The sequence below is a fragment of the Carcharhinus amblyrhynchos genome, chromosome 30 (assembly GCF_965287045.1).
Source record: "Carcharhinus amblyrhynchos chromosome 30, sCarAmb.v2.hapA, whole genome shotgun sequence".
In the NCBI taxonomy this organism is placed as follows: Eukaryota; Metazoa; Chordata; class Chondrichthyes; order Carcharhiniformes; family Carcharhinidae; genus Carcharhinus; species Carcharhinus amblyrhynchos.
This window is the reverse complement of record NC_137353.1, coordinates 13,293,914-13,311,982: the sequence shown is the minus strand read 5'-3', so window position 1 is coordinate 13,311,982 and position 18,069 is coordinate 13,293,914. Positions and strand designations below refer to the sequence as shown.

The window sequence follows — 18,069 nt, the reverse complement described above, 5'->3', positions numbered from 1 at the left end:
AAATCCCGCTTTTCCGTGGCCTGCCCCTCGGCCATTATGATTCCCATGGTGGGAATTCCGGCCTGTAGGTGCGTACTGATTCTGCTAAGTCATGATTTTCTAAGTGTCCTGGAATAATATATTCCAGCTTTGGTGAGAATCCAATGTGGCTTCAGACCAGGAAACTTACCCCAAGGGAGAGAGAAGGTTTAAAAAAAATGAAGCAAAATACGTTTTGGATAATATATACATGTAATATAGTTATGTAACGTGCCAAATGTTCTTGGAACGTTACATACAGCTTATCCATCTGATATGTAATTCACTGCTTTGGATCAGTCCTGTCAGGCTCAACATTTCATTGCTGGCCCCATTGATTTTCTGCTGTAAGTCCATTGGGAAAACCCATTGGAAAAAAAGAGAGCAGCTAGTTGCACGACAGTGTCTGGTTCTATATTTATACTGACAATATCCATTTCTACCTCACCAATATCTCCGTCAACCCCTCCATTGCCTCTTGTTTGTTATATTACCTATCTTTTCTTATATTCATTTGTGGGACATGCGTGTCTGGGGCTGACCAGCATTTATTGTCTCACAACCCAGGTTAAAGCCCAACAGGTTTATTTGGTAGCACAAGCTTTCAGGGTCTCACTCCTTCTTCATGTGAGTGAGGAGTTGTGTTCACAAACAAGGCACATACAGACACAAACTCAATTTACAAGATAAAATCACGTCATAGCATTTATTGCCCATCCTTAGTTGCCCTTGGAGGGCAGTTGAGAATCAACTACATTGCTGTTGCTCTGGATTCACATTAAGCCAGACTAGTTAAAGGACGACAGATTTCCTTCCCTAAAGGTCAGTAGTGAATCAAATGGGTTTTCCTGACAATCATTTCATGTCATCAGTAGATTCTTAATTCCAGATATTTTTTATTGAATTCAAATTCCACCACCTATCATGGTGGGATTCGAACCTGGGTCCCCCGAACATTAGTTGAATTTCTGGATTAATAGCCTAGCAATAATACCCCCAGGCCATCGCCTCCCCGACATCCAATATTAGATCAGCAGAAATTTCCTCTAACTAAACATTGGGAAGATTATTGTCTTTGGCCCCTGGCACAAATTTCATTCCCTTGTTAAAGCTTCAATCCCTTTCCCTGATTACTGTCTGAACCAGATGATTCACACCTTCAGCATTCTATTGGGCCCAGAGCTGAGCCCAACACTCCATCACTTGACCATCTACTTTCTGCTCCATAGGGTGGCATGGTGGCACTGTGGTTAGCACTGCACCCACGCAGCGCCAGCGAGCTGGGTTTGATTCCCGGTTTGGGTCTCTGTCTGTGCGGAGTTGCATGTTCTCCCTGTGTCTGCATGGGTTTTCTCCAGGTTCTCTAGTTTCTTCCCACAGACTGAAAGACGTGCTGGTTAGGTGCATTGATCCAACCAGGTGCTGGAATGTGGCGACTAGGGGATTTTCACAGTAACTCCATTGCAGTGTTAATGTAAGCCTTACTTGTGACAAATAAATAAACTTTAAAAAAAAAATCACCCTCTACCCTGTCTCAGCCCATCTGTAGACCTTATCCATGCCTCTGTTACCTCCACTCTCAATTCTTCCAACACTCTTGGGCACTATCTCCCAGAAGGAAAAACAGTTCAAGATGTTCGAAAATCAGTGATATCAGCACTAATAATTTTGAGGTACACAAGACTAGGCTGGGCAAGTTTTACTGGTACCAGGGCCTGGGAGAGAAATCTGGGAGCTGGGTCTCCTCTTATTTTCAGGCCCCTTAGTTGCTCCTGTTACATCAATGACAAGCCCCAAGATTTGTCAATTAGGCATCTCAGCTGCCAAGGAGAAATGTAGTTTCAATTGTTGTGCTGAATTTTTCAGAGAAGAATGGTACATAAAATTAGTACAACCTGTAGTCTAGAACTTCCACCAGAAACTGTCATACAAATTGTGTTTTACACTTTGAACTGACTGTCCTGGGTGAACCTGGGATGGGGTAGAGATTTGTGAAAGCTCTTTTTAATAAAGTCTTGGTGACAAATGGGGATTTAATCCCCTGACTTTGCAAGAGTAATAAGCTGAAGGAAAGTGAGTCAGCGCCCTGGTTTGCAAGAATCCCGGTTTTTATTTTCTTACATTTATTTTGATAAGACCCAAGAATCTCAAACCTCTGATACATCAACACAACAAAGCAGCAGAATTGTGTCTACTTTAGAGGATAATGAAAATTTAGTCTGCTATTTATTTGCTGGTTTAAGTTTAAAAGAGAATTTTGAGAAGTGCCCAGCATTTAATTTTGTGGTAGTAAACCTTAAAGGTGACCCTGCCAACTCCCCCACCTCATCCTCACATTTTCCAGCCCATCCTCCACCCCATACCCCATTCTAATACCCCACCCTACCCCCAGTCTACCCACTCAACCTCTGTGCCCATCGACACAGCCACTCTTAACTCCTCCCCCACTCACCCCAAAGCCCGCCACCCACCCTCTCACCCCACACACCTTGCCCCATCCCCACACCCCAAAATCCCTACCGCAGCATACAAGCATCCCCCCCCACCCCCACCACCATCACAGCGTCCAATTCATTCTAAAATGATTACACGGAGGCAGAGACACTAAACACTTCTAAAAAGTATCTGCATCTGTGCAAACCACAGGGCTATGGGCTGGGTGCAGGAAGGTGGGGTTAGCAAGAACACCTGAATGTCCTCGGGCTGGCATTGACAAGATGGGCTGAATAACTTTTCTGTGGTTCCATGGAGTTGCCATTTTGCAAGCAGCTATTCAGCAGTGAGCACTCCTCTGATAGTGGCTGTGAATGGGAACTGACTTTCAGGTAGATTTGTGGATTTTTTGGCAGGCTTTTCAAATAAATCAGAACTACGAAGCTGCCTGAAGTCGGTAGCGGCAGTTGCTCATAATTGCAGTGACTGTTAGCGTAACTCCAGCTTAAACAAAGTCGCAACTGTCACCAACACTGAGCCCTGCCTAGGCTCCAAGCACCAGTGTTTGCCACCGTCTTCTCCTGTGCCCTGGGCGGCACGGTGGCACAGTGGTTAGCATTGCTGCCTCACAGTGCCAGGGACCCAGATTCAGTTCCTGGCATGGGTGACTGATTGTGCGGAGTTTGGACATTCTCCTCTTGTCTGCGTGGGTTTCCGTCGGGTGCTCCAGTTTTCTCCCACAGTCTAAAGATATGCAGGTTAGAGGGATTGGCTACATTAAATTGCCCATTAGTGCCCCAAGATAAATATATGGGGTTATGGGGATAGAGCCTGGGTGAGATGGTCTCTCGGAGGGTCAGTGCAGATCCAATGGGCTGAATGGCCTCCTTCTGCACTGTAAAGAAGCTATGACTACCCTTAACTTCCAAGCTTTACTGGGTTTTCCATTCACCTTCCATTCTTCTATAAACTTGAGCTCATCCAAAACTCAATTACTGATATCCTACTGATATCCTATTTACCCAGCATCTCTGTGCTCAATAATCTACTCCAGCTCCCGGTCCAGCAATGTCACCATCTTAAATCTCACACACAGACTAGCTTTACCCAACATGGGAGCTGAGTCACAACATTGTTTAGGCAGATACCTCATGATCAACCTAAATACATGAAGAAGGAACAAGAGAAACAAAATATTGTCAAGAGATAGTGACTGAAAAATATAATACACTCTGGGTACAGAGTGGAATTCATTACCACAGCAAGTTGTCAATGTCAAAACATTGAATGTATTCAAGAGGTGGCTCAATATAGCACTTGAGGCGAATGGGATCCAAGGTCATTTTTGATTTGATTTATTATTGTCACATGTATTAACATACAGTGAAAAGTATTGTTCATTGTGCGCTATACAGACAAAATATACGTTCATAGAGAAGGAAATGAGAGAGTGCAGAATGTAGTGTTACATTCATGGCTAAGGTATAGAGAAAGATCAATTTAATGCAAGGTAGGTCCATTCAAAAGTCTTCAACAACAGAAAAGAAGCTGTTCTTGAGTTGGTTGGTATGTGACCTCAGACTTCTGTATCTTTTTCCTGAAGGAAGAAGGTGGAAGAGAGAATGTCCGGACGTGTGGGGTCCTTAATTATGCTGGCCACTTTGCCAAGGCAGTGGGAAGTGTAGACAGAGTCAGCGGATGGGAGGCTGGTTTGTATGACGGACTGGGCTACATTCACACCTTTTGTAGTTTGTTGCAGTCATGGGCAGAGCAGGAGCCATAACAAGCTGTGATACAACCAGGAAGAATGCTTTCTATGATGCATCTGTAAAAGTTGGTGAGAGTTGGTTATGGGGAGAAAGCAGGATTGAGTTGGATGATCAGCCATGATCATGGTGAATGGCGAGCAGGCTCAAAAGGGCCGAATGGCCTCCTCCTGCTCCAATCTTCTGTGATTCTATGTTTACATTGCATGGCAAAATACTCTGCATTGTGATAAGATATAATGTAGCACTGGCTTATTAAGCCTGTCACGGTCACACACAACGCTCAGAAAGGGTATTAAATATATCTGCTATCTGTACTGACTCGTGGTCTCTCAAAAAAAAGCTAAAAAATGCACTAAACTCTGAACATGGGGCCCATGTTTGTCATGCACAAGGCTGTGTTGATTGGCACAGGTACACTTTGAGGAGAAATCAGAAAGTATTGCTTCCCTATTAAATGCTGAAACTGTTTCTCAAAGTTCTTTTTTAATTGGCTTACAATTCGAAAACTCTGAAAATTGTTCACTTGTTTAGAGATGAGCACAAACGGATTCAAAATGCTGACTGTTGCGCAATTCCACACACGCCTCCTTCACCTCCCAGAGAAGCAGCTTAATAAGAGGCAGCGATGTAGAATTACCGACACACATTGCAGCAAACACTCTGCGATTAAAAGGGAAGGGTTGAGTGAAAGCCAGTGCTGCATTTCACACAGCTCATTAGGGAACATCAGGAAAACTGGCTGTGAATCCAATATGGAGCTGAGATGGAAATCTTGGAACCAGCGTGGGCCAGGCTGAGCATTGGCAAATGTTGATTTAACTTGTGACATTTAAGATCTTTCAAAGAGAAAGCTGGTGTGTGGACGTTGCTTTATATTGTCAGGACATCAGTACCTGGGAAATGTAATCAGAGTCAGTTAAACTCTTTAATAGTCAAAAGAGAAAATGCTGGAAAATCTCAGCAGGTCTGGCAGCCTGTGTAAGGAGAGAAAAGAGCTGATGTTTTGAGTTCAGATGACAACTTTGACAAAGGGTCATCTGAACTTGAAACTTCAGTTCTTTTCCCTCCTTACAGATGCTGCCAGACCTGCTGAGATTTTCCAACATTTTCTCTTTCGGTTTCAGATTCCAGCATCCGCAGACATTTGCTTTTAAACCATTTTATATCACAGCTTTGAAAAAACTGTGAGTTGTATTCCTCATATAATCGGCAAATTGGATGATTCCATTATTGCTTTGGTGTCAGGATTCAACACTCAGTGAAAGAGTGGCACAAACTTCAAAGCAAAATTCCTTATTTTTCTCTGTCCCATTAACCATTCCCGGGCAGGTACGACACAGGCTGGATCCAAACTAAAACTCCCTCTTCACTGTCCTGTTAATCAGTCCCAGGGCAGGCACGGCATATGATAGTTACAGAGGAAAATTCCCTCTACGCCAACCCATTGACAGCAGGTACAGAGTGAGTCCAAGTCAGAATAATATATTAATTGGTGAAGCTAATAAGGTTCCTATAACATTGTTGCTCTTGTTCTTCTTGGTGGTAGATGTTGTGGCCTGGAAAAGAGGATATGTCAAATTGCCAGTTGAAATTCACAAGAGCCCTCTTTGCTTCTAATAAGCCTCTCTGAAGCCTCTGCATCAGGGAGGTGATGGCTTAGTGGTATTATTGCTAGGCTATTAATCCAGAAACTCAGCTAATGTTTTGGGAACCCGTGTTCGAATCCAGCCACAGCAGATGGTGGAATTTAAATTCAATAAAATCTGCCTGGAATTAAAGATCTAATGATGACCATGAATCATTGTCGGAAAAACCCACCTGGTTCGCTAATGTCCTTTAGGGAAGGAAATCTGCCATCCTTACCAGGTCTGGTCTACATGTGACTCCATACCCACAGCAATGTGGTTGAGTCTCAACTGCCCTTCAAGGGCAGCTAGGGATGGACAATAAGTGTTGGCCAACCAGCAATGTCCATGCCCCATGACTGAATATAAAAGAAATCCACTCAGCACCTCTGCAAACCATCATAGCCAAGTTCCCCTACCTTTACAAAATGGGAGGGATGGGTATCAGGAACAAAAACATCTCCTTTACTAATCTGCAGTCTATTTGCCTCATTCTTAGCATATGCTCTGACAGGGTCTGGGGGGCAAATAACAGAGAAAAGTAGCTGAAAGCCCACCCTTCGGACAAACTCACCATGTTTCCTGATGGTGCAAGTGCCCTCCCGGCAAATGTAAAGCAAATAGGTAGCCAAATAAATAACCTAGTTGCCATGTGCTTGTTGGCACACCTTGTACATCAAGGATCCAAGAAGGAGGGCTGTCACTTTAATTCTTTCCCCTCTGGAGCATTTATTTTGGAATGAACACATTGGAACACTTTGAGCTAATTGCTGCTGTGTTTGCAGTTTCCAAGCCGATACCTTAGACTGCGTCTGCCCAAGGCGAGTAAGATGAAGCCTCTGGAGACAGCTGGCACATCACTACAAGAATATTAAACAGGGACTGAGCCACTGAGCCACTAAAGCTTCGATAGGATGGAGGGGGAAAGCGTGAAGTTAACATTAGTGCGAGGTTTCTCAGGGATGAAATCAGAAAGCAGTTTTTCACACAAAGACCAGTGCATTTCCCCCCAAAGATACGAAGTCTGGGGATCAATTAACACTTTAATGAACTGGATCGTTTGAGTTTTGTCGGATGAGGGTTACGAAGGATATGATTCAAAAGCAGCAGATTAAATGGAGTGACTTGGGGAGTAGGCTGGAAGAGCTGAATGGCCTCTTTCCCTTCCCCCACCAGGAAAAATAATTCTCTGAATCTACCTGGTTAAATCCTTTCAATATTTTAAACTCCGGCAAGAGAATACAAGTCAGTAATTTAACCCTTTAAACCACAGAGTTGTAACATTCCAACCCTAAATAAAAGTTTCTCATGCACTTTCCACCAACTCCTTGCTAGAGTCCAAAAGAGAAAATGCTGGAAAATCTCAGCAGGTCCAGCAGCATCTGTACGGAGAGAAAAGAGGTGACGTTTTGAGTCCGGATGACCCTTTGTCATCTTTGACCCTTTGACCATCTTTGTCATCTTTGACCCTTTGTCCAAAGGGTCATCTGGACTCGATACATCAGCTCTTTTCCCTCCTTACAGATGCTGCCAGGCCTGCTGAGATTTCCCAGTGTTTGCTCTTTTGGTGACAACGTAAAGGTCATTTCCTTAAAGTGGTCTAAAGGCTAAGAATTTGTGTGTATGTATATAACCCCCTTTTAACTTATGAATGGTTCAGTTTAAAAATAACCCAACAGACAAGCTTTATGGAATCATTGAATCCCTATAGTGCAGAAGCAGGCAGTTCAGCCCATCGAATCTACACTGATCACAACCCCAGCCAGGCCCTATTCCTGCACCCCACGTATTTACCCTGCTAATCCCCCTGACACTAGGATCAATTTATCTTGGCCAAACAACCTAGCCCACACATCTTTGGTCTGTGGGAAGAAACCAGAGCATCTGGAGAAATCCCAGATACAATGTGCAAACTCCACACAGACAGTGACCCAACACCAGATTGAACCCGGGTTCCTAGCACTGTGAGGCAGCAGTGCTAACCACTGTGCCACCATGCCGTTCTTAAGTCTCAAACAAAATAAAGGTGAGTTTATTATAAACTACTGCTGAAAGTTTTTTAAGGTTAAAATGATAAATCATTGATCATAAAATCCTACAGTACGTAAGGAGGCTGTTCGGCCCATTGAGTCTGCACCAATCACAATCCCACCCAGGCCCTATTCCCATAACCCCATGTATTAATACTTGCTAGTACCCCTGACTCTAAGGGACAATTTAGCCTGACTAATCCACCTAACCCGCAAATCTTTGGATTGTAAAATTATTATCGAAAATACAGATACGAAGATGAAAAATGCAGTAAAAGAAGGAGAGATATTTAAAGCTGAGATTTAAAATCAGTCTCTGTGAGATATTTTTGTGGGCACACTGCTTGAATTCTTTCCAAAGTGAAGGAATTGAGGCTCGGTTAGCAGCTATGATGGCTTCTGTAGCTGAATGATTAGTGTTAGTCTTTGCAAGTGGACTCAACAAGCAGGATGGATCAAAGGCTTCTGTTAACTGTAGGTGGTGGTCCTTGCTGGCCTGATTTGCAGTCTGACTGTTGTTTCCAGAAATCTTCCTTGGTCTCTCCCTGTTGAGAAGCAGTTTGTGTCTCAAGGTGTGACTCTCAGGATGATCAAGATGGATTTTCCCTTTAGGCAGCTTCCAGCCTTTTTGTGTGGCATGAAACCCAAAGATGGCATGGTCGTTAGTATTGCTGCCTCACAGCGCTGGGGATCCGGGTTCGATTCCTGGCTTGGATCACTGTCTGTCCGGAGTCTACACATTGTCTGCGTGAGTTTCCTCTGGGTGCTCCTGTTTCCTCTGCTGGTTAGGTGCAATGGTCATGCTAAATTCACCCTCCATGTACCCGAACAGGCGCCAGAGTGTGGTGACTAAAGGATTTTCACAGTAACTTCATTGTGGTGTTGATGTAAGCCTACTTGTGACACTAATAAATAAACTTTAAACTAAACAAAGATGGCTGCTTTCAAAGTGACGAATCATGCTTCTATATCGGACATTGGCCATTCTAACAGTCTTGCATGTTTTAGCTTTTCACTGAGATTCTTATCAGTTAATTGCCTTTGTCCCGAAAGAAGACCAAGTCCAGGGGTCAGATTTACACTCATGGAACACTCATTGAAATTCAAAATGTCTTTTGTGAGCCTTCTTGAGATAAGCAATCTGATGAAGGTTTTGTACCAACACAGAAGGGTGTCAGATTTTCTGCCCAGACATCCTTTTATGAACGAAGGCCTTTTTTGAATTTCTTTTTCAGCAAACTTGTGCTTTTCAAACAGCTGTACTTAAATATCTGTAATCTCATGTCTATATATTCATGATGCAGGGCAACACATGTACCAGCTGAACAACATGGGTGCCATATCCTAGTGTTTATGATCCCATTTCACATGAATATATTGAAAGAACATACTGGCAGTTTGTTCTGTTGTGTGTTGACTGACACGGCCGTTGTGACAATGCTGGGAAAGACAGCCCCATTGAACATTTTTAGACACAATGGGTGGAATTTAGTTATGGTGATGGGGGTCCCGTCCACCAAACGGAGGGCTAGTGGGAACCCTGCATCATCTTTCAGTGGGAGTCCTGATACAAGGAGACTGATAAACCACACCAGCCATTGTTGCTGGAAGCCTGGAGAGAGGAATGGGGGTCGCGGAGAGGGGGGCTGCTTTCTCCAGGCCCCTCTCGTCCCGATGCCAGGCACCTCAATTGGATACTGAATGCCTGTGAACGTGGGATGTCCCTGGTCGGCCACCTTGACAGGGTTTGCAGGACAGCATACAGGTGGAATGGGACAGCCCTGAGAGTCTCCATTAGGTCCCAGTGCATAATTGGATTTAAGTGGCTCATTAACAAATTTCATTGCCTTCCTGCTGTTAGTGGCCGTATTTCCCAAGTTGGTTCCTTCCTGCCAGTCTCTTAGCATTGGGCAGTTTCCAGCCATTGAGAGTGGGATGTGTGGAACCTGCATGATTCTCAGTGACCACCTGCCATCTTGCCTGCTGCAGCAGGCTCCACTCAATTCTACTCATTCAGACCAGAACTTGTATCAAACTCAGAAAGTCTGCTAGCTTTGGCAACTGCAGTGTTTGAACCCACAGGTTTTGAGGGTTATAAACCTGACCAAAGCTGCTCAAGTTATTTGTCCTGCAAAGCCTGACGCCCTGAAACCAGGTCGATTTATTCAATCAAACTAATACTGAGCCATAACAAGAAGCAGCAGATTGCAGTCAGTGTGTGGGAGTCTCACAGATTGGGCATGTTTTGTTAGCACATAAGAACCTATCAACATCTGGCTCTCCCACATTGCACATCTGCCTTTGGTATAGATCAGGACTTAACTTGTCTGGCATTGGTACAAGTAGCATTGGTAGAAGTTCGCTACAGCTATTTGTCTCTTTACAGGTTTGAGAATGGAACAGACCTAACACATGATCTGGCCTGGCATGGACTAGTCTTGGACTGATACAGGTCCATCACTTGTACAGGTCTGGCACTGGCAGCAGGTTTGCCACTAGTGTTGTACAGCCACTGCTACTTGTGTGGTATTCATACAGATCTAGGACTGGAACTGATTTGTCACTGGGACAGGTTGGCCACTATTACTAGTCTGGCACTGATGCTGTTTCCCTATTGATACTGAACTGGTACTATTGTAAGTTTGCGACTGGGACAGGAACGGGTCTGCAACTAGTACAGATCTAAGACTGGAGCAAATTTGGCACTGGTACAGGCCTGGCATGGATACAAGTCTGGCTGGTACGGGTCTGGCATGGGTACAAGTCTGGAATGGGTGCAGGTCTGGCACTGGTACATACTCTTATCGGTTTGGCTCTGTGAAGCATTAAAGACCTTCTATACTACACACAATTACTGGTCCTTGTTACAATGATTTGTGATTAATTTTCTCCTCTATTCTCTGCAGATGTGGATGAGTGCCAAGTCCATAATGGAGGATGTCAGCACAAGTGCATCAATACCCAGGAGTCACATTACTGCGAGTGTAACTCAGGCTTCCGACTTCATACTGATGGGCGAACATGTATTGGTGAGTATTGCTGATCTACAGCCTGAGTGAACTGAAGAGCGACTCTGTGGCATTCTGTCAGGGCCAGTGTTACCCAGTGCTGTCCACAAGCAACCCCTTCAGTGCCAGTCTCCCTCCTTACCCCAGGAATCCTTCCAACTACCTTTTCATTCCATTATCAAGATCGCAGGTGGGATTTTCCAAAATAAATTCTAAACATTGGATTTGTGTAAAAACTGCAGGAAATCCCACTAGTTTTGTCAGCGGGATTTTCAAAATGAACCTCCCCCACTCTATGCATCACAGAGTACATTAGTGTGAATCACACAAAAAAAATCAGTGGGCAGGGCTTATTCCCGCTGGAGAGGCCAGCAGCATAGCACTGAGCAGGCCACTGTGCCCGCGCCAATCTGTCAGCGCTGAGATAGGCTCATGCACAGCTTCCCCGCATTCTGGCTTTCTGATCATTGGCCAGCACAGCAACCCCTCATCACTGGCCCTGCTCACCCTCCCCCTAGCCCCTCCTCCTGCATCCCCACCCCCAACACCCCCACCCCACCACGCACCGATTGCTGGGCTGCCGGATATGTCCAGGCCAGTCCTGATCCTAATCCCCCCCACTGGCAGCCCTGACCACCCCCCTGCACCCCAGCAGGCCGACCCCCACTCCAATAGCCAGCCCTATCGCTGGCCTCCCTATCTCTGTCACTGATCCAAAGTGCAGAGTGGCAGCAGGACTCCACCCCCCGCCCCCACCGATCGCCCCTGAGTCCCTGGCCCTATGGACCCTGCCTCCTCTTGTCCCTCTCTGGCCCTGCCCAATACCCATTGACACCTCCTAGACATTGCCTCTTTGCTCCTTGGGCCGTGTCAGGGGGGCAGGCTGGGCACTGCCTATTTGGCAATGCCCAGGGGACAACCCCCTCACCCCCGACCTCCTGGGGACCTTGATGGCTCCCCTTCATTCCAGCGGGGTCAGGCTGCCATATTGAACCCTGCTGGAGTGAGCCACTCCGAGAGGGAGACTCTAGTGGGCCCAGAGATTTCAGTCCCGGGCTCACTAACGCTATGTAAATTTCAATTTGCATAAATTATACAGCTCTGTGCTGATTACAGCTACATGGCCTCCGCTTGAGTGTCCCACCCCCCACTTTTAAATATTACCATCTCTATCCCATCCTTTGTCTCCTGATGCCACCATGTTACTCTGTTCTTAATGTTGTCCCAACAAGCTCCAAACTGCTTCCACTCTCCATAGTCCATAAGTTGCCCTCTATTTGCAGTTTTACCCACTCACCAGCCTGTTGACTTGGTTTTCACCGGGTCTGCTCATGATGCTAATCAACCTATAGATCTCAGTCCTTACCATCGAATGCTTACACCTCCTCAGTCCAGTGTCCCAGCACCTCCCCCACTTCCCGCGACCTTCACGCAGATGCTGGTCTCCTCTTGCCTCTTGTTCACAATCCTTTACCCTGAATCTTTGCTTTGTCAGCCATACTGATGCTGCCCTGGGCAGGTACCTCTGTCTCACATCTTCCCTTTTTGCTTTTGAAAACTTTCTCAAAGGCCTTTAAAGTTCTTTTGGCCGCACCTCCTGATTCTGTCTCTTGCTTTCTGCCTTCTGTCATGCTCAATGCCCATTTTATTTTCTTCACAAAGGTAAGTTGTTCTGACATGAGAATAAACACTGGTTCTAAATTAACTGCAATTCCCTCATCCTACAGCCTCACTCTGTTCCCATATTGTAGGCCTCACTAGTCCCATAATGTTGGGCCTCATTGTTTAATTGTGCTGTAGAGCTCAGTGTTCTTGTGCTATAGGTCTCCTGCTGGCCTTCTGTTCTATGCTTTAGTGCACTTGTCAAGGCCCCCTCACTTTCAATGACTTGTATTAATTTTTAATGAATATTTTATCCACGCCTGCATCAAAGAGTGGGAGTCATAGGTAGGTAGGTGGATTGATAGGTAGGTAGGGTGTAGCCTTGACTTTCCCGACTCACAATGCCCATGAGTGTGGCATCCATTTGGGAAAACGGGATTGTGGAATTAACTCATAGAAGAGTAGAAGGACCTGCTGATAGGATGAAACGATATTAAGGCCAGATTTCTCCTGCCGTTCACGCCGACTGGATTCTCTGGTCCTGCTTGTTGTGCACTCCCGCCTGCGGATTTTCCACTGGCATAGGGTGACGTCAGTGGGAGTTCCAGGGAATCCTGCTGATAGCAAAAACGCACCACCTCCTGCCAGTGGGAAGCACGCGGCTGGGAGGCTGGAGAATCGCCCCCAAAGTTGGTGGACGCTCTTATGGAACATAAAGGCTGACATCAACCTATTGGGCCGAATGGCCTGTTTCTGGGTTGTAAAATTCTATGGGCAGGATTTCCCAGCCCTTAACTCCCACTGGCAGGAACTTCCAGAACTAGCAAACTCAGCCCCCTGTAGTGGGTCCCCTGGTGATGGAGCGGGAAAATCATGCAAGAGCTTTGGCGGGGAGGGGTGGGGGTGGTCTGGAAAATTCTGCTGGCGGCCAATGGCTTGCCATGTCTGCCATAGGAAAATCCGCAGCCTGGGGGAGGAAAATCCCAGCCTATAAAGTACTTCTTTGTGTGTGTCCATGTTTGAAATGACAAGTCGTGTTTAAGTTATTTAGTTATTGTAGTTCAGTAGTTAAATTGTGACATTAATTCCTGACATGTAGCTTGAATTACTGCAGAGTAAACACAATCCTCACATACTCTTGGCTGGGGTGTTTGCGGGAGGGTAAAGGTTCCCCCCCCTCCATTTATGAGTGCTCACTACGAGAGGAGCTGTGCTGAGTACAATTGTACCCACTAGGAACAAAGACTTTCCCAAATCCAATCGCATTCTGTTGTCACTTAGCGGGCCAGTTCCTGGTGAGTTGCCAGACACAATATTGACCTCTTGCCTCTGGTATTGAGCACAATTATGCAAGTGATAGAAATGGCCGTGATTGAGGAGGAATGTTTGGAAGAAACAATGGAGACTGAATAAATACACGAGGTTTTAATATAGCAACAATATAACTGGAGTGAGCCCAGCCAACTTTGAATGTGGGCCAAAGCTAACTTTGGATCCTAATCATGCTTCTGCCCAGTTTCAGACGATGCTGTCATTAGTGATGACTGAATTACACTCGGCTGAGATTTTTCGATTACTGGCTTTCCAAAGTGCTGAGCTAAAATTTCATAGTGAATGTGCAGGTACAATGTGGGTCAGTCCCATGTCAATCAAATCCTACCAAGATTAAAACCACTCACAAGGTTGAACCACACTCTACTGTTGAGTTGATCTCAGCTCCATCATCCATTCTTCAACCCAGCTCCCAGCTTCTTTGAACATTGAGAAATTGGAACCAAGCTCTTTCCGTCCTTCTGCACTGTATGGGTTGTACGATTCTACGATTCAAATTCTTTGGGAGGGATTTTCCGGCCACGCTGGCCCCGAAACTGGAAAATCCGGCCCAAGGTCAATGGATCTTTCAATGGTCCACCCCGCGCCCACTACAATTCCCATGGCAACTGGAATGGAAATTTCGCCCCTTTGGGTTAGCTTGTCTCAGTCATTTCCTCATCAATTTTGAGTTTGATATTGATTTAAGCAAAAAAAGCTTGTATTTTAATTAGATACAAGGATTTGTAGAATATGAAGTTCCTTTGCATTGCCCTGCAATTACTGGAAAACATTTTTGACTAAGATGCACAGGAGCAGAGATGTGTTGTTGCAACTATACAGGGCCTTGGTATACTGTCTGCAGTTTTGGTCTCCTTTTTCTGAGGAAGGATGTTCTTGCTCTCGAAGGAGTGCACTGAAAGTTTACCAGGCTGATTCCAGGGATGGTGGGACTAATGTATGAGGAAAGATTGTCTAGGTTAGGATTGTTTTCGCTGGAGTTCAGACAAGTGACGGGGGATCTCATAGATTCTTACAAAATACTGACAGGTCTAGACAGGGTAGATGCAGGGAGGATGTTCCCGATAGTGGGGGCGTCCAGAACCAGTGGTGACAGTCTGAGGATTCAGGGTAGACCATTTAGGATGGAGATGAGGAAACATTTCTTCACCCAAAGAGTGGTGAGCCTGAGGAATTCATTACCACAGGAAGTAGTTGATGCTAAAACATTGAATGTATTCAAGGGGCAGTTAGATATAGCACTTGGGGCGAATGGGCTCAAGGGTTATGGGGAAAAAGCAGGATTAGTCTATTGAGTTGGATGATCAGCCATGATTGTAATGAATGGTGGAGCAGACTTGAAGGGCCAAATGGCCTCCTCCTGTTCCTGTCTTCTGTGTTTCTGTATTTCTATGTGTCCGCTCTGAATTAGCAGCTGGAAAACACGTATCCTTGGAGTTTTGGGTTCAAACCTCACTCTAGAGAGTATGAAGTCAAGGCAAGTACTCAATGCTGCATTTTCAGAGGCACTGGGTAGGCTTTTACAGGCTAACTCGACCCGAGACTGGAAAATTCTGCCCGAGGTCAATGGAGCTTCCCATTGTCCGCCCCTCGCCCACTCCGATTCCTATGGCGAGCAGGGCAGTAGATTTCCGGTGACTGTCTTTGGCATGAGACTGAAGTCTGTCCACTCAAGTATACATAAAAGATCCCATTACACTTTTTCAAGGAAGAATGAGGGAATTCTTACCAATGTCCTGGTCAAATTTATCCCAATGTTACTCTGACAGATTACCCAGTCGTTATCACAATCCGGTCTGTAAGACTTTTCTGTGTGCACATTGTGTACCATGTTTAATGCATTATGACTGGGGCTATTTTGTACATAGTACTTCATTGGTTGTATAATGTTCTGGGACATTCTAAGGTAAAGAAAGAGGCTATAGAAATGCAAGTTCTTCCTTTGAAATTGATTGAACTCAGAATGTGCTGTGTGGCACTTGCTCAATGTAGCATATTTATAAGATGAATGATATGAATGGATAACTCTGATCTGTGTTTTGTGCATTTTATAAGTTTTAACTGAGATCAGAGGCATTGCTTTCCTTGCTTCATTTCCTGGAGGGGATAGTATTAACCTGTTCCCCCCCACCTCCCCGAACGGATCAAATTGGCCGTCCCTTTTACACCTCACTTGATTTTCACGGAAGTCAACGGGAAGTTAAGTCAGACAGGGCATAAAATAGGATTAAACAGCGTAAAATCCATCACATTTCCCCCTCTCTTTAACTTTGAAGAAGTGTCATACGGAAAGTTACGCTGTCTCTCCCCACAGATGCTGCTGAATTTTTCCACATTTTCTGATTTTATTGGGTTGTTGGCTCCCTGGTTTAATCCTGGCTGTTCCTGCTGGGCAGTTTAGATTAAAATTAACCCTGGTGTGGCACAGTGCCATTGGATCTTTAACATCCACCAGAAAGGGCATTGGTTTGGCACCTCTGACTGTCGGACCTTTTGGAAGACTGAAAGGATGGAGAGAGACTGGGTTGGGTGGAGAGAGAGAGTGGGGTGATGGGGAGAGAGAGTGGGGGAGAATGCAGTGGGATATGGTGGGGAGAGGGGGTAGGTGGTAGGTTGGAGATGGACCCGGATTGCAGGGTTGGTGATAGAATGTAGCTACCTGCAGGAGCTGGGGATGAATGTGGAGAATGGAGAGAAACTAGGGGTTGTCAGAATACAGAGAGACCTGGGCTGGAGGGATGAATCAGAGAATCATTGAATCCTTATAGTACAGCAGGAGGCCATTGAGCTCATTGAACATGTACTGACCACAATCCCACCCAGGCCCTAGTTCCATAACCCTCATTTACCCTGTTGGTCCCCTTGACACTAGGGTGAATTTAGCATGGCCAATCAACATAAACAGCACATCTTTGGACTGTTGGAGGAAACCAGAGCACCCAGAGGAAACGCACACTGACAAGGAGAGAAATTGCAAATTCCACACAGGCAGTGACCCAAGGTTGGAGATGAACCTGACTGCCTGGCATTGTGAGGCAGCAGTGCTAACCACTGTGCTACTGTGCTACAGGAAGTATGGGGATGATGGAATGGTGAGAGAGAGCTGGGATGTGATGGAAAGCAGGGAGCTGCAGGTGGCGGGGGGGTGGCAGAACCTTTGAATTAGCTGTGACAGAAGCTTGTTTGAAGCTTTATGTAATATTCTGAGATGTCTCTGGGTTGCATGGATTTAGTTTGCTTTACCAGCAGATAGAAACAAGTCAACACACCCAGGCAGGAGTGTTCATTTCTCTGCTCACTAACCATCATCACTAAAAGCTCTGACACCAAAAGTTCTTACTTTCCCCTTCCCCTGTCCCAGGGCTGATGATTATGTTTTAAAAATGTGTTAATGTTAATGGGGAGGCAATGGCCTAGTGATAGAACATAGAACATAGAACACTACAGCACAAACAGGCCCTTCGGCCCACAAGTTGCGCCGATCACATCATCACCTACCAACCTACAGACCTATCTATAACCCTCAATCTCATTAAACCCCATATACTCATCCAGAAGTCTTTTAAAAGACCCCAGCGAGTTCGCCTCTACCACCACTGACGGCAGCCGATTCCATTCACTCACCACCCTCTGAGTGAAAAACTTACCCCTAACATCACTTCTGAACCTCCCTCCCCGCACCTTAAATCTGTGTCCTCTCGTAGCGACCATTTCAAACCGGGGAAATAGCCTCTGAGAGTCCACCCTATCTATTCCTCTCAACATTTTGTAAACTTCTATCAGGTCGCTTCTCAACCTTCGTCTCTCCAGGGAAAAGAGTCCCAGCTCCCTCAACCTAACTTCATAAGGCATGCCTCCCAGTCCAGGCAACATCCTTGTAAATCTCCTCTGCACCCTTTCAATAGCTTCTACATCCTTCCTATAGTGAGGCGACCAGAACTGCGCACAATACTCCAAATGAGGCCTGACAAGGGTCTTATAAAGTTCCAGCATTACCTCCCGACTCCTAAACTCAATCCCTCGATTAATGAAGGCCAGTACACCATACGCCTTCTTGACCACCTCCTCCACCTGCGAGGCCGATTTAAGAGTCCTGTGGACCCGGACCCCAAGATCCTTCTGCTCCTCAACACTACTCAGACTTCTGCCCTTGATAGTGTACTCGTTCATCCCGTTGGTTCTGCCAAAATGGACGACTACACATTTATCCGCGTTGAAGTCCATCTGCCACTTCTCCGCCCAGTCCTGCATC

General features: G+C 45.7%; 1 protein-coding gene across 1 annotated transcript in view; it reads left to right on the top strand.

Moving 5' to 3' along the window:
* The window catches only part of LOC145360025 (uncharacterized), a 185,596-nt gene that overhangs the window by 22,526 nt on the left and 145,001 nt on the right, over window positions 1-18,069 (top strand). Inside the window, exon 2 of the mRNA XM_080214923.1 lies at window positions 10,782-10,904. Coding sequence (XP_080071049.1) covers window positions 10,782-10,904 — 123 coding nt within the window. The remainder of the gene's footprint in view (window positions 1-10,781; window positions 10,905-18,069) is intronic.